Source organism: Micropterus dolomieu, unplaced genomic scaffold (assembly GCF_021292245.1).
Source record: "Micropterus dolomieu isolate WLL.071019.BEF.003 ecotype Adirondacks unplaced genomic scaffold, ASM2129224v1 scaffold_237, whole genome shotgun sequence".
Lineage (NCBI taxonomy): Eukaryota > Metazoa > Chordata > Actinopteri > Centrarchiformes > Centrarchidae > Micropterus > Micropterus dolomieu.
In genome coordinates, this window is record NW_025744229.1 from 1 (window position 1) to 16,554 (window position 16,554).

The 16,554-nt window shown below is 40.0% G+C and overlaps 1 protein-coding gene across 1 annotated transcript; it reads right to left on the bottom strand.

The window, feature by feature from the left end:
* Positions 1-1,635: 1,635 nt before the first annotated feature.
* LOC123967309 (carboxypeptidase O-like) lies at positions 1,636-8,315 on the bottom strand. Its single transcript, XM_046043377.1, has 9 exons — positions 8,131-8,315; positions 6,828-6,867; positions 6,618-6,719; positions 6,395-6,499; positions 6,126-6,242; positions 5,702-5,789; positions 5,029-5,231; positions 3,709-3,793; positions 1,636-1,901 (listed from the first exon to the last, which is right to left on the bottom strand). The coding sequence occupies exons 1-9, from the start codon at positions 8,313-8,315 to the stop codon at positions 1,636-1,638; spliced, it is 1,191 nt and encodes a 396-aa protein (XP_045899333.1).
* Between the last annotated feature and the right edge of the window lie 8,239 nt (positions 8,316-16,554).

The window sequence follows — 16,554 nt, forward strand, 5'->3', positions numbered from 1 at the left end:
TGAACCCACTTTTAAAGAAACCTGGTTTAGATCCCTCCCTCCCACATAATTTTAGACCAATTTCAAAACTGCCTTTTATTGCAAAGATTCTAGAAAGAATTGTGTCCAAACAGCTGCTCACTGTTCTGGAAAATAACAAAATATTTGAAAAGTTTCAATCTGGTTTCAGGAAGTACCACAGCACTGAGACTGCCCTGCTTAAAGTCACCAATGACCTTTTAATGTCTGCTGATGAAGGTATGTGCTCAGTCCTGGTACTCCTGGACCTTAGCACTGCTTTTGACACCATTGATCACAACATCATGTTAGACAGACTGAGGCACTGGGTGGGGATCTCTGGTACTGCTCTAGAATGGTTTTCATCCTACCTGTCAAATAGGAAGTTTTGCGTGTCTGTAAACAACTATGTCTCTTCGTTCTGTCCAGTTAAATATGTTGTGCCTCAGGGGTCGGTCTTAGGACCTATTTTGTTTTCCTTGTATCTGCTTCCCCTTGGACATATTATCCATAAACATGGCATTTCTTTTCATATTTATGCTGATGACACACAAATGTACTTGCCCGTCAGATCCACAGACCCTGGCTGAGTTCACTTAACAACTGCCTTTGTGAAGTTAAAAAATGGATGTCAAATGATTTCCTCCAACTGAACTCCTGAACAGAAATCCTGGTCAATCTGCTGGTTCCCTAGTAAATCACATTAAGCCTGTGGCAAAGAACCTTGGTGCAACAAAACTTGTTCAATCATGTTTTTATCAACTTAGATCGAATTTGTGCTATATTTCTATGTTAACTTTTAAGGACACCGAGACCATTTTACACGCCTCCATCTCATCACGCCTGGATTATTGCAACAGCCTTTTCACTTGTTTAACCCAAAAATCTATTGATCGACTCCAGACTGTCCAGAACTCAGCTGCCAGGCTTTTAACCAGAACAAAGAAATATGACCACATTACTCCTATTTTAGCTTCATTACACTGGCTCCCATTATGTTTTAGAATTGACTTTAAAATTCTATTGATTACTTTTAAAGCTCTTCATGGCCTCTCGCCTTGTTATATTTCTGACCTTTTAGTCCCATACGCACCAGCACGTACCTTGAGATCCTCGGGCAGAGGTCTGCTGTCTGTTCCAGAGTCTCGACTGAAAACTAAAGGGAACAGAGCGTTTGCTGTCAGGGCCCCGAGGCTCTGGAACAACCTGCCCGAGGAAATCAGGTCAGCTGAGTCAGTGAACTCTTTTAAGTCTCTTCTTAAAACATACTTTTATAGGAGAGCATTTCCCAATCTGATTTGACTTTATTTTATCCCTTTTATTGTATTTTACTAATTTTATATTTATCTTAAACGTGTATTTTAGTCTTTTCAATGTTTTCATGCTTTTATCTTGTAATGTTTTTGTATTATTGTCTCTTGGGTATTATTGTCTTTACACTTGTTAAAGCACTTTGTAACTTGTTTTGAAAAGTGCTCTACAAATAAAGATTATTATTATTATACATTTTAATACTATTTGTAATAATTTATCAACAAAAAAATGTTTTCCTCAAATGAGAATCAAGCAGATTCTTTAGGATGACTGGACCTCAAAGTACAGCTTTGGTCAGTTTCCCCTCATGCAGTTTTTTCTAATTCACATCAGAGTGGTGTTGGTGAAACCCACTCCTAACAGCATGGTCCACAGGGCTGCAGCAGTGGGTGCCACAGCACCATTAAAGGTCTTGTCGTGGGCGTAGGTGATGATGTGCAGGGCTCCGCTGTAGGCCTCCTCACAGGTCGGCTGGATCTGATCCTCGGGTAGCTGGAAGCCGAATGTCCCATTGTCTCTCAGCTCAAAGGTGTAGGTGAAGGGGATCCCCTGCAGCCGAGCCCAGTCTGTGGATGAACCAGATTTGGGGTCTGTAGAAAAAGGGTACACATTTTACTGGCCGGTGTCATGTAACCTTCTCAATAAGCTTTAGTAGCTTCAAAGGTAATATTTACAGTTAATTAATTAGTGACTTAGTGAAAGCTTTTATCCAAAGCGATAGTGTTGTAGTCAAAACCGCCCAAACCAAGAACAAGACCAGAGTTTATTCAGACCAAGACAAGACCAAGACTTTGAGGGGCTGAAAGCAGTCGAGACCAAGACCGAGGGAGGGCAAGACTTGTCAAGACCAGTTCCCTGCATTGCATGGTACGCAATAAAATGTGGAACAAGATCATAGGTACTTCACAAATTCGTCTGAAAGATCCACATTTCCCATTAAAACACCCACATACAAACACTAAGAGCTGAAATCAGCATAAGCATCGCAGGGAGGGGTGTCATTAATTAGAGTTATTGGTTGCATTTGAAGCAATATGTTTTACTTCCAATAAAAGTTAGGATGTTAACAAATCAGACAATGCAAAAGCAATTTATTGATATTCCCAACATTATGGTCTTGACTGGTCTTGAAATAAAATCCAGAGTCCACAATGTCCGAGACAGAGACAAGACCGAGTGGAAATGCGGTCGAGTCCGAGACGAGACCAAGACCATCAAAAAGTGGTCTTAAGATCAAGACCAGTCTCGAGTAATACAACACTACAAAGCGACTTATAATTCCTATATGTCAGAGGTTGCATGCCTCTGGAGCAACTAGGGGTTAAGGGGTGGATTGAACCCAGGTCTTCCACACCAGAGGCATGTGACCAGTTGCACTCACACCACCAGTTCATCTTGAGTTAAACTACAGCTTAACTACAGAAAAAAGATGATGAGTGTGAGTAGAGCAAAAACGAACAAAACCAAGTAGGAGTTCAGTTGTTGCTTCAGGTACGGGTGAGACATGGGAGTCCAGTTTGAGGACTTCAAATGTAATAAATTAAAACATTTTCACAAACTCAGCTTATTTTATATCTCTATATTTCATATTTTAATTGTATTTTTATGAATAAATATATTTTATTTTTATTTTTATTGTAGCAATTTGATGTGGACAGCAAAGTAAGAATTTCAGTGTACAGAGAAACTTGAACATCTCATAATAAACACTTTGAATCCTTGAATGTTCATGTGCTTGAAGGCTTATAATGAGGAAACAATTTACAATTCTGGAAAGTTATCACCTTCATTGCAACAATTGTAAGGTAAAAAGCAATAATACAGCATTCATGTTACAAAGTAGTCTACCAGGAATGTGTGCTCCCACGTATTTGATTGGCCACCTGGTTCAACTTTTTTGGCAGAGCCCTCTGCCTTGGCAAATCTGCTGCATTACTGGACTGATCTCATTCAAATAAATGTATCTTTTTTTAAAGTTTTTTTTTTTTTTTTTTTTACACATGTCTAAAGCCGGTCTGAACGCGGTCTTAGTGTTTATAGCCATGCTAGATTGAGGCTCTGTTTAACCTAAATGCTTACAATGACAATGATAACACACACATATTTAGCAGGTATAATGTTTATCATGTTTACCCTATTAGTTTAGCATGCTACCATTTGCTTATATTAGCACTAAACACAATGTACTGTTAAGGCTGATGGAAATGTCATTTGTTCTGGTATTTCATCATAAAACAAAATAGTTTACATGAGAGAAATAACTAGAACTGGAAGGTCAGTGAACACTTGTGGGGTCAGCTAATCACTCCAAGCTTGACCTGTCTTACCTTTCCCTGTTACATCAATTAAGCCCCCTAAGAAATATCTTGTATGAATAGCGGTATTGTGCAGACTTACACAATACTTTCGCTGAGGTTCCTACAGTGTAATTCTTCCCGTGGATCCCCCTAATGGCGTCTGCTGCAGCCAAACCCACATCCATCTGAGGATCCAGACATTAGCATTTGTCATACAATCACTGAAATGAGCAGAGATCCAGAGAGCACATAACCTTATTTTATCTATTGAGTAAAGCCTAATGGGGATAAAACACAATGGAATGAAAGCAATATTGTGTTCAGCAAATTACAGTTTTGACAACAGAACATTACAATTTACAAAAGCAAATGTATCTTTCGTACTTCATTTGAAGCTGCGGATGACCAGTTTTTAGCATCTACATCAGTTCTGTGTGCATACATATTGTAGGTATTTGAATTTTCAGTATTATTTTGTAAACTTTTTGATCTCTTTACTTTTTTTATATTTATATTTATATATTTATGTTTGTGTGTACTGTTAAGCACCAATACATGCTGAGGCAAATTCCTTGTATGTGAAAATGTACCTAATAAACTCGCTTGTTATTCTGATTTTGATAGTTAGTGTTGTGTATCCAGTCAGAAAACACACTGTCAACATCTGTCATATGTTGATGATGGGGGGGTAGTGTCAGCTGACAGCAGCCATCCTAAAGCCAGTCACTTTAGCGGACAGCTCAGCTGAATCGTCTTTTAGCATTCACTGGCAAATTACATACTTGGCGCCTTATTTAAGCTGCTACAGCCTGCCTGCCATTGCTGCTTCCCCTGCAAGCTGTATTAATGCTCAGTTCTGTACCCTTTAATGCTGCTCTCTGCCTTGGCTTTCCATTTATGCACATGGATGTGCAGGGAGATCCCAGAACAGAGCCATACCGCCAAACATAACTTACTGCAGCGGAAATAATATCTGTTTCTTTGATGAAAGTTGTCCTGGTGTTTCTGCAGTATAATTTCTGATATTTACACCAATATCGGTGTATTTGCAATTATCAAGTATCAGCTGACATATTGTCCTGGCTGATTTAGTCGTCTTGCTCTAATCCAGGAATAACAGATTTTGGACCAATTCAACCATAGTATTCTTCTTCCTGCTCTGCTAAAATAGTTAAAATATAACTCTATATAAAAGAGAATCAAACACAGATATGGTTTTTAATTCCTGGGTCACATTTACTGTGGGTTGTTTTGAGCTGCATAACCTCAGTTTCTATGACAATATGCAAAGTATTGTCTTTATTAAAGTAGGAACATGCAGTGATAATCATAATCAGTCTTTAAAGACACACTGACACTGTTTGTCCTGAATAGCTATGCAATATTATGTAGAATATTATGTGTTTGTAGATGTAAATACCAGCTCTTCGTAGTTGTCAGCGGTGAAGTTTGGGTGTCCAAAGGGAATCAAGAGCATCTGGCTGTAGGAGTGGATAGTGAGGAAACACAGGAAGTCCTCCTTCCGGCTTCCTACAAAATAAGTTACGGCCTGGGCCTCGGGCTCAGACACAGGTTCTCTCCCGCCGTAGAAGTTTGAGCAGCAGTTAGATGATACCCCTATTGCTGTGAAAGCAGCCAAAAATGTAGAAGTGACTCCACTTCTTCCCATCGCACAGGCTGAGCAAGTTCACCGTTTCACATGTAAAAGCTTCAGCTTCACAAGTTCCACGAGGCAACGTCAATATAAATGTACACAAAACATTTATTTTTAAAGCTGCATTAACTGATTTCTGGCCATTTGGGGGCAGCAGAAACACGCTGATGGTGACATCATTTAAATTATATAGCCAACTTGCTAAATGCTCCGTAATTGTATAGCGCCTGTCTAGTCTTTTCGACCACTCCAAAGCACTTTTACACTACATCTGCATTCACCAGTCACGCACATTCATTCACTGAGCCTAAGTGCTTTTAAAACAAATTGTGTTGTGCTTCAAGCTTCAAGAACACCTTGGTGTGATATTCACTAATCCATGGTTATCAGAGCAACAAGCTGTATAAATATGTAGAGGGAGAAACACAAGAAGACTCACTGCCCCAGTTGGCGTCAAAGTTGCGGTTGAGATCAGTGCCGTAACAGTCTGAAGGTCCTGGTGACCTGTTCTTCCTCCACAGTCGAGTCTAAACAGGCCAAAATGGTCGGTCAGTGAAATCAGCCGTTTCTGAGAATTAAACAGCACTTAACGTTTTTGTACATAACTAAATGCTGCCTTGGATTGCTGTTTGATGTTATTTCTCCATTCATCTTATTTAGAAAATGAAATGATTTTGTACTTGGGCCATGTTGATCATCAGAAAGCAATTGATTCGCTGATTGAACTGTGACTCATTTAAACTTCACTGCCATCGCTTTAATGGACCATTATTCTCTCATATCCCGCTCCCCAGTAGTTTGAGAGCTTGATGCACAACTCAGGAAGTAATTTTGGTAAATATCCATCAAATACAAGTACTGACTGTGTTGTCCTTCCAGGTGTAGATGTAGCCGTCCATGTTGAGCACAGGGGTGACGTAGAAGTCCATGTTCTTCATCATCTCTTCCATTTTTGGGTCTGTTTTGTATGTTTGCAGGATCTAAGTTGAGGGAGAAACAAAAAAATCAGGGTTAGACAGATATTGTGGAAGACATGAACTTATTGTCCCCTTCAAATATGAAGTTTAACCCTCATCACAGCAAAATAATAACTTTTGTTAATTTGTTAATTAATAGATCAGATGTCTTTCACCTGTCTGACAAAGTACTGACAGAAGGCCGGGGCGATCCATTCCCTGGCGTGGATCCCACAGTCCATCCAGATAGCTTTCTTTTTCTTTCCAGTATTCAGGCCAATCTGGAAGACAAATTCATAGAGCTTCTTATTTGGCTGCTGGATCATATAAACACACACAATATTCTCCAGTATGCTCCTGGTATCTGATCAGAAATCAACAGTTAGAAATTTGTTTTACCTTGAGCAAGCTAATAGTCCTCTTCTCATAGGTCTTTCCATAGTCCACTATGGTCACAAGATCAGGGTGATCCTTCGCAGTCTGATTCATCCAGTTGGTGATCTGTAGGGTGGAGCATCATCACACATCAGTGTCTGTGTGTGTGTGTGTGTGTGTGTGTGTGTTTGTGTCAAAGTAACATGTGCGAGAGCAGTGATCGGGCCTTCTCACCTCCGGCATTGGATGGTATTTGTAGTAGTCATACTCCACTCTGTTGCACACACCAAAATACATGAGACACATGAGAACCAGTGGTTTTCTGAACTGTGTCCTACCTCAGTAATATTGTGTTGTATGTCTCCTCATCCTTAATAAAATTAAAATGCTAATCATTGGCCCTCTAGAAATTCATTTAAATTCAATTTACTTCAACGGGGAAATTCCCAATGTTACAGAAACAGCAGCAAGACAGTGTAAAAAGTACAAAAGACACTCTAAAGATAAACAAACAACGAATAAATCTAAGAATATATTAATATAAGAGAATGACTAGTAAATAGCTGCACAGATTATCAGTATGTGTGTGTGTTTTGTCCATGTAGTCTACTGGGAGCAGGACTGATTGTAAAGTCTGACAGAACCAGGAATGAAAAGACATGCGGTATCTCTCTTTGAAGCAGCATGTCACTAAAGGAGCGGCTCAGTCTCCTCAGGACAACCTGCATGGGCTGGGAAGGGTTCTCCATCATGGAGGATCTTAGCAACTATCCTTATATCTCCCACCCCCTCCATGCTGTTATGGGGGCATATCCAAGAACAGAGCTGGATTCCCTAATCAGCCTGTCAAGTCTCCTCCTATCTGCCACCGCAATGCCACTGCCCAAGCAGACCACTCCGTAGAAGGTGGCTAATGCCACCACAGAGCCAACAAAATTCCTCAGTAATGCCCCCTGAAAGACTTCATACAGCTCCCTATGGAGCCACAAAAGGTTTTACGCGTTTATTCACGTATGCAGTAGAAGGAGCTCCACCTTGACTAGCTTCATCGTCAAAATGCTGCTTCCATCCACTTGCTGATTTAGATGAGAAGATTGATACTACAGATACCACTAGGAGATGGCTGGGTTAGCTTAGCCTGACTGAGAGCAGGGGGAAATAGCTAGCGTGGCTCTGTCCAAAGGTAAAAAAATATTGCTTGTGGGGCTACTTCACAGCCACTAGAAATAAGGAGCTCACTGCTCCCTGGCCCACAAATGTGGAACTTTTCCAGTGATGATTCGGTTGGATGCATCAATAATAACAAAAATATATAATATATAAACACTCTCATATGGGCTGTTTTGCAATTTCTTTGGGAATATTTTCATATTTTAGTCAGTAAAGTGAATGCTCTTTCTGAGAACTATTGTAAGGATTTGGATTCAAAGGTAACAGATTGCTTCCACAGTAATGTCCCCAGCCATGTTGTGTTTACCTTCTAAGAAACGGTATTTGACACAAGCCGTCAGTGTGTGATTTTATGAATAAAACTCACCTCTCTACTGTGGCTGCTCGCATTGCTGAAAGCAGCACCACAAGGTTCAGACCCACAGAGTTGAGCATTGTCACTTTGTGAAAGGCAACTCCTTGTTTGCAACGAACACTGACTTCAGGATGGTAGAAGCTTTTAGAAGACCTTTGCCTCAGCCACAGACTGCCAGCAGCCCCAAACACCGTCATTGTTCAGGTTAATGTTTAATCTGAGCTGAGAGCCTTGATTACTTTATATCTTTCAGATGGTCTGTGACACGTTTTTATATGTGTATATTTGCCTATACTCTAGGTCATGTGTTTCTTTTTTAATAAGGGTCAGATGGTTTGACTTGAAACACATTCAAGCACAGTAAATTTCTCAGTAAGTTTCTTTCTTGACTGTTATCTACCTTTCCAGTACGACATTTTGTGTTTCTCAACTAACTTTCATTGCATCCATTCCTGCTCATTTTTTTCTCCCGGGTTTAGATTCAACAGGACTCTTATTTGCAGTGAACTGCTGTGATGTCAATGCTGATCATGGCCAAGAAATGACGCAGTGCAAATGATATTTATTTAAGGACTGCCTGGTAGTATATAGCCTCAGAAACAGAAAGACTTAATAAACTCACATGAGACATAGTACTGTGTAATTTATAATCATTCTGTCTTAAGTTAATGAGACCTGGGATATCATTGCTGTACAGACAAACCCTTGTATGATAGTTGTTCAGCTACAAAGGAGAATATGTATTTACAATAAGAATATACAGTCTCCTCCAAAAGTATTAGAACGGTAAGGCAAATTTCTTTGTTTTTGTTGTTCACTGAAGACATGTGGGTCAAAAGATGAGTATGAGACAAAAGTTCAGAATTTCAGCTTTTATTTCTTGGCATTCACATCTAGATGTGTTAAACAACTCAGGACATACCACCCTACTACCAAAACTACTGGAACATGTGACTGACATGTCTCTTGTTGCCCAGGTGTTGCCTTTTAGGTTGATTGTCCAAACATTATATAGCTCTGCATGACTAGTCTAAGTTTTCATCCTTGGTTCAAACCTATAAAGACTGCATTTCCTGTTAAAGAGGATAAACCAACATGAAGACCAGAGAGCTGTCTATGGGAGAAAAGCAAGCCATTGCCAAGCTGAGAAAAGAAGGAAAATTGAATTGGACAATTGGACAAACATTGGGCATAGCAAGCACAACAATTGGGAATATCCTGAAAAAGAAAGAAACTACTGGTGTACTGAGCAACAGACGTCGACCAAGGAAAACAACAGTAGCTGATGAAAGAAATACCGTGAGAGCTGTGAAGAAAACCCCCAAAACATCAGTAAGTAACATCACCAGCGACCTCCACAGTGCAGGGGTGAAGGTATCACAATCCACTGTTGGAAGAAGACTCAGAGAGCAGAAAGAGAGGCCACACCACAAGATGCAAACCACTCATCAGCAGGAAGAATCGGAAGGCCAGATTAAAATTTGCAAAGAAGTACAGAGATGAGCCCATACCCTGGATCTCAGAAGGGTTTTTTAAAAACAAACAACAAAAGGGCGAAAATTGAACTTGAGGGTGCGGGAGCGTTGTGAAGATTATTTAGATGCTTTATACAATCAGATTGTATTGGCTGCCTGTGCTACTGCAAGTGGTTAGGTTGGCTACATCTCCAATCATAATAGAGACAGGCAACAATAGTTGGCTGGGCAGCAAGCGTGATACTTTAAAGTGATCTTATCAATATGTTCATGGAGATTTAAAAATGAAAATAATTGTAGATATAAAATTGTAGAAATAGCTAAATTACATATAATCAACAAGCAAAGCAAATTGCATTGAATCTATTTTTCCAACAGTGTCCTGGTCAAGGCAGGCAGTAGTACAATTGCACATTTAAGATGGGAATAAATAATCGGTTACAAGGTCATAAAATATCAAAATGTTGTTAAATATTCATCACAATTCAGTATCAAGGACGATCAAAGAGTAATCAGTCATAACATCTGAAGGCAGAATTGCCAGCCTTCAAGTCATTTAAAAGCAACCAGTGGAACCAGCTCACAAAGATTCAGACACCTGCCTGCTACCTGAATTTTGTGCGTCCTTTTACATAAATGATTTCCACAATAAACCAATGGAGAAAAGGCAGAAATTGGTGCAGAAAAACACCAGAATGCAGGACATTAAGTGTTTAACACTCACAATTTTATGGGGGAGTACCCCCAGACCCCCGGTTCATATTGCTGCAGTTTTGTTGTTATATTATTATAATTAGACACATGACAACATCAAAATGAGACAGTTAATAGTGTTGTTGAGTTTTGTTGTGGCATATAAGTAGAGGATGTTTACTGTTGCTTTACAGACTTAACTTTTTTTTGGGGGGGGGTCAATTATTGTCAAATATGAAGTTTTATGGGCTGGGCTAAGTCCCCAATGTTTCAAGATCCTAAAAACGCCCCTGGATGAGCCGCAAAAGTTCTGAAACACAATCTTATAGACTGATGAGACCAAGATTAATCTGTGCCAAAGTGATGGAAAGGCCAAAGTGTGGAGAAAGAAAGGAACTGCTTATGATCGTAAGCATAAAAGCTCATCTGTGAAGCATGGTGGAGGTAATGTCATGGCCTGGGCGTGAACGGCTGCTTCTGGAACAGGCTTATTAATATTTAATGATGATGTAACTGATGATGGTAGCAGCAGAATGAATTCAGAAGTGTACAGAAATATTTTGTCTGTCAATTTACGGAGAAATGCATTGAAACTAATCAGGAGGAAGTTTATCATGCAGCAGGACAATGACCCAAAGCACACCAAAAACAACAAAGGACTTCATCAGGGGAAGAAAATGAAAGGTTTTAGACTGCCCAAGTCTGTCACCTGACCTTAACCCAATAGAGCTGCATTTCACCTCCTTAAGAGGAGACTGAAGGGAGAAACACCCTGAAACAAACAAGAACTGAACGAAGCTCCGGTAAAAGCCTGGAATAGCATCACAAATGAAGAATGCCACAGTTTGGTGATGTCGATGTCAAATATTAAATGTTATTTACTTTTTGAGATTATTTGTTCCATTACTTTTGCTCACCTAAGATTGCTGTGGTCTAATACAAATGGTTTTTTAACACATCTATCTGAAATTCTGAACTCTAGTCTCTTACTCATCTTTTGATCTTAAACCCAAATGTCTTCAGTGAACAACAAAAACAAAGGAATTTGCCTTACCGTTCCAATACTTTTGGAGGGGACTGTAAGAGGGAGAAGATTAGATAAGGTACATTAAGTCAAATACATGAAACAAACAGTAACAAGGCTAGACTGAGAAAGAGCAGAGGTCCACATTGTAGGACCATAAATGCAGGTATTGCACATGTTATTCTGTTTAACAAAAGGGATGTGAGTTTCATGAGGTGACCAGCTCCTTGTCAATAAAATCACATCACAGAGCACCAAGCATAGCTGTAAATCTTCATAGTCTTGTTGCCTTGTGTGCATGCTCAAACTTTTAAATGTTTGCAGAGTTTGTTTTTATCTAAGACGTCTTTCTCATCACTTATCACTTTCTCCTTTACAGTATGCTACAGTAGTGCTGCAGTACTGCAAATAATTAGCATTCAACCACGACTTACACTGCTGTTTTCATTACTGCATTGCAGTAGTAACCTCTTTACTTAAAAAGCATTGACTTGTGCTGAGGTAGCTGTATTCTAAAATCTGAGTATTTGATTTGTGTTGCACTTTCTGAGAAGGACATCATTTTGTGTTTAAAAGGTAAAAAAAAGAGTTTTGCACATTGAAACTCTGTTGAGAGTCAACAGTGTTTGTGACAAACAAAGATATTGCCCTAAATAATAGATATAATGAATTAACTGGAAATGACTTTGTGCTGCCACTAAAGCGAGGTCTGATTTTACAGTATGTAGGCAGACATGTTGGTTTGTAGAAATCTTTCATGTAACATCTGACCAGCAGATGTCAGTACAATGTTGAGTTTAGATCAGACCTGTAGCATGAGGAAGGCAGACGCCAGGTGCTTGTAAACACCTGTAACTGAATAAAGAAGCATACAATGAGAGTTTTATCCTAATATACAGTCTAGTCAGTCGAGGGAGTAACTCATCACCTGAAATTCAGAAGTGTATGTAAGTGTCATATTATCAACTAATAATTTATGTAACCTGCTTTTCTTGGCAGTTCCTCACCATATTTCAAGTTTTAGCCCGTTGAGATTAATTATTGTTGGAGTGCTGTCTTTTCTTTATTCAGAGTGCTCTCTGTCTCAGTCTGGCTGCTTTGTGGTTATAGCCAGACAGCAAAATGCTTGCATGTTAACTACACCTCAGCAACTCAAGTCTTTGTTCCAGCTCCTTTGCTGACATGTGCATCATGTCTATTCATGAGCTGCTTGTAAGATCTAGAGACAAGACCTGTCTCGGCTTCGGCCCTGTGTGCACAAACCCAAGATGTGTGTTTAGGTGTGTGTCCCAGACAGAGAATCAAAGCACACATCACAAACTGTTTCTTGGATGATGGATGATGATGGATGAAAGCACTAATGCTTCTGGATGAGAGCGGCAGGCCACTATGTTGCACTCAGTCGCAAGCTTACACCATTTCAAAAACTGTCTGTATGCACATGCATAATATTACCTTAACCCCACTGATAGCATCAATAGTTAAGGCAACATGCACTGCTGAGATAAGAAATTATTCTTGGGGATTAGAGCTTAGAGCTTAGTTATTTGTTGCTACTTTATGTGCTCAAACATTCTTCTCTTCTAGTTCAGGACTTATTTAGACACATCCAGCCAAACATTGCATCACCTGACAGTTTTCATCTAACATATGATCACTCCAACAGTTTATTTTAGCATTGGACTCTTTTGTTTTATGAGGTGCATTAACTTGGAGAGTGCATGTGGTGAGGAAAAGCTGTGTAAACATCTGGACAGACCGCAAAACGGAGGGTTACTGGTGCATGCATTCCTGAGGGGTCTAAGGGTTCTTATGAGTCGGTGGGTAATAAGAGGTGAAGTGTCTGCTGGTGGTACACCGACGTGTGAGTGACTGTGTTTACCATAAAATGTCTCTCACAGTGTCATTACTCTGGAAATGTGTCCCATGTTTGTATTTTTAAATGTCAAATTTCCAGTTGTGGAAGAGAGCTATTTACTTTGAGCGAAGAGTGAACATGGCACGAGAGTACCATTTTATGGTGTACATTTATTTAAACAAAAAGCACAAGTAAGATTCAGTAAGATACTAATTAATAATAGTTTTACAGACTTTTTGGAAAATACAAGTTAGTTAAGAAGATTGATACCATTCTCATGTTTGTCTCTTGTCTGACGCTAGAGCCAGCTATAGACGCTCTAGCCTATTTTAGCATAAAGACAGGAGGCAGGGGAAAACAAATATATTGACTTTGTTCAAAGTAAAAAAATATTCCTACTAAGAGCCCTAAAGCTCTCTAATTGTGGATTAAATAAGCAATATTTGCCTGGGTTAGCATAAAGACTGGCAGCAGGGGATAACAGCTAGTCCGGCTAGATGAAACCAAACAGTAATGGAAAGAAGATAATTTGTGCTAATCAGTGAGCTTTGGAGGTGCTGGAAGGTGTTGTTTTTTTTGCTTTGGACAGACCCAGGCTAGCTTTTCCTCCCTCCGGTCCATGTGCTTAACTACTCTTCACATAACAGGATTAGGAGAGTATCCTCGGGCGACAGAGAAAGCCTAAAATATAAGTTGTCGAAAACCTCCAAATACACACACCTATGGTCATGGACTCACTAAAATATCTCTAGGTTTCACTTCGTCATTCACTAGTGAACTCCACATCTGTCTGACAACAGGAGGAGGTAATAATCATAATGAGATATGTGACTACAGTAGTCATTATAATCCATACATGAACAGGAGGGAATATTAAATAATTTTCTAGGGAAATTAAATTAAATCCTTACTTTCCAGGGGCGCCTCTGAAACCCTTTAAGGACCCTGGAAGTTTGAAAAACTAGCTTGAGGACAGTGAGGGTTTGGCAGCAAACACCAACCAACGTGGGAAGCAGATTTCATATCATCTGCTACAGGATTACAGAAACAGATTTAATTCAGCATGGGACCTGGACATGCAAATTATATCAATTCAAATAACTTTAAATTGCTAACAAAGACAAGATGTTATGCATAGATTGAAACATGACACAGGATAAAAACACTAGTGAACTTATTGTTGTCCTGGCTGCTACAAATCAAGATAACAACAGAGACCAATGTGCTTCTGCTACATACACTTCAGCAAACTTCATACAACCATCTCTATTTCAATTTGCTTTAATAAAACTTTTGTTTTTTTTATTCATCCCACAAGCAGTGAGAGACTATTATCATCTATCCATAAAGTCAGTTAGCCAATATCGTTAAATAGTTTGAGTAAGTATGTATTGTAACATAAAAAAGCTCATATTCAACTGCAGCTGTCATGTCCCCCCCTGCCGTGACACCTGCCTAAGTGACATCTGGTACGAGAGTGTGTTTAGATTTATTTTGACTTTTTGGACGGATGCTGCGTGCTTGGTGTGTTTTGGTTTTGTCTGTCTGTGTTGTTCCCTCTTTTCTGCTCAGTGTGGAGATGATGCGTCCTCTGGCTTTCCTGTGTTGGCAGTCTCACTCACAATCACCACTCACGCACCTGTCCCTCATCACACACAATCAGCCATGCCTTCATAAGGACAGACCAGCCTTCCTGTCCCTGCTGGATTGTTGTGTCATTGGTATGTGTTACTAACTGGATTACCTTGTCTTCAGTAACTCACCGCCAGACCTCTTGCTCTGAACACCCACCCAGCTCACTATGCCTGCCTTTGAACTCACTGGATCATCATGAAACACCTGCCTCACCCGCCTGCCAGCCAACCCCTGCCAGCATGCTTTGGACTCTGAACTCAAATCAAACCCCAGCCCCACTCACCAGCCACTCGTTCAGGTTCAGTTTTTCATTTATTCTGTTGTTTCAAATAATAACCTTTTCACACCTACACCAGTCTGCTCTTGGGTTCAGATTCTGATACCTGACAGCAGCATTAATGTTATTATTTATTTAATAACTGCACCATCCTCTCATCCTCACAGTCCACCATTATTTTATTTACTGTATGAATTCCTTCTGAAGACCTTTATCTTAGAGTTGGGAGGGTGAAACACATCATGTTGTGTCTGTCGGGTGACATTATAAGACGATGTACTAAGGAAAATTCCACTCATTTTATAATCTCAGATATGTTTATTATTGTACCCAAAGGGGGTTCACACAATAACTTCATGCACCATTCCACTGCCAATGCAGCAACCTATAATTTTGTGAAGTTAAAGGTCAATTCTCCTGCTTCTAGCTTTCGGAAATATCTGTGTTCATTACAATTGAAGACTGACATTCCCTTCAGTGGATTTTTACACAAGGACTTGCAGTACTAAAGTAAAATGCCAACAATATTCCTCTAGTGGAGTAGGATGTTCTGACACCCTGGAGAATCAGACGGGGAATAGTTCCCCCATCTTATCAGACATGCTGGTCATGACCTGTGAGAAACATTTATACTGTGAAAATCAATACAGAGCAGCAACAACAACATCAGAGGTTTGAGAGGAAGCAGAAGGGAGCGATGTTTGGCATTACTTTAATAAGCCTTTATCTTTAAAAATGTAGAAGAAACACCAGCACATGTTAGCAAAAGCTGGAGCACCACGCACACACATACACAAACACACCTCCCACGCAAAAGCAGTATGAAAGCAGTAACAAGAGCGGCAGAAACACTTGTAAAACCATCAGCAGGACTGACAGCAACCACCGAACAAATCACAAAGACAAATACTGAAGCCCTCCTCCCCCACAGTGCCAACTAACTCCCCCTCCTCCCCCGCAGCCTCAGCATCATGTCTCAAGTGAAAGTATATGAACTAAACCTTGAGGCACTCTTAGATTGTTCCCCATAAACAAAGTCATTGTGCTGCACATCAGGCGTCCCAGAGCCCATCACCTTCTTCGTGAGGGTCGGCCAGATAGCCCAATGGAAAATTTAACAGTTGTTTCACAGGCTAGAGTAAAACTCCCAGACAATTCTCCAGTTTAAAACATTTCATCATTTGAAACAGTCAAAGTGTAAACAAGACAGTGGCATTCACAAAAAGTATGTAGAACACTTGTATAAAACACAGGATGTCAAATATCTATTCCTGTGCCAAAAAACAATTTGTAACTATGGCACATCCTCTGCTTTAAATCACCAGGCAATTTAGAAAGAGAAAGCCAGTACTCTCCTCTGAACCTTGCAGAATTGTGGCTCTTTGTCCCACTGATGATCCCCCACTGACATCCTGCAAGACCTGGAGGTTTTTCACCAGAGCAGAGAAATCAGCAGTATCCACTCACTCTCAGA

What these genes read in the sequence shown, in the direction of transcription:
- LOC123967309 (XM_046043377.1), bottom strand. Translation starts at nt 8,315, where the DNA reads ATGACGGTGTTTGGGGCTGCTGGCAGTCTGTGGCTGAGGCAAAGGTCT. An exon ending in AATACCATCCAATGCCGGAG is followed by an intron (nt 6,720 to 6,827) that starts GTGAGAAGGCCC and finishes TCCACCCTACAG; the next exon opens with ATCACCAACTGGATGAATCA. An exon ending in CTGACAACTACGAAGAGCTG is followed by an intron (nt 3,794 to 5,028) that starts GTATTTACATCT and finishes CTGGATCCTCAG; the next exon opens with ATGGATGTGGGTTTGGCTGC.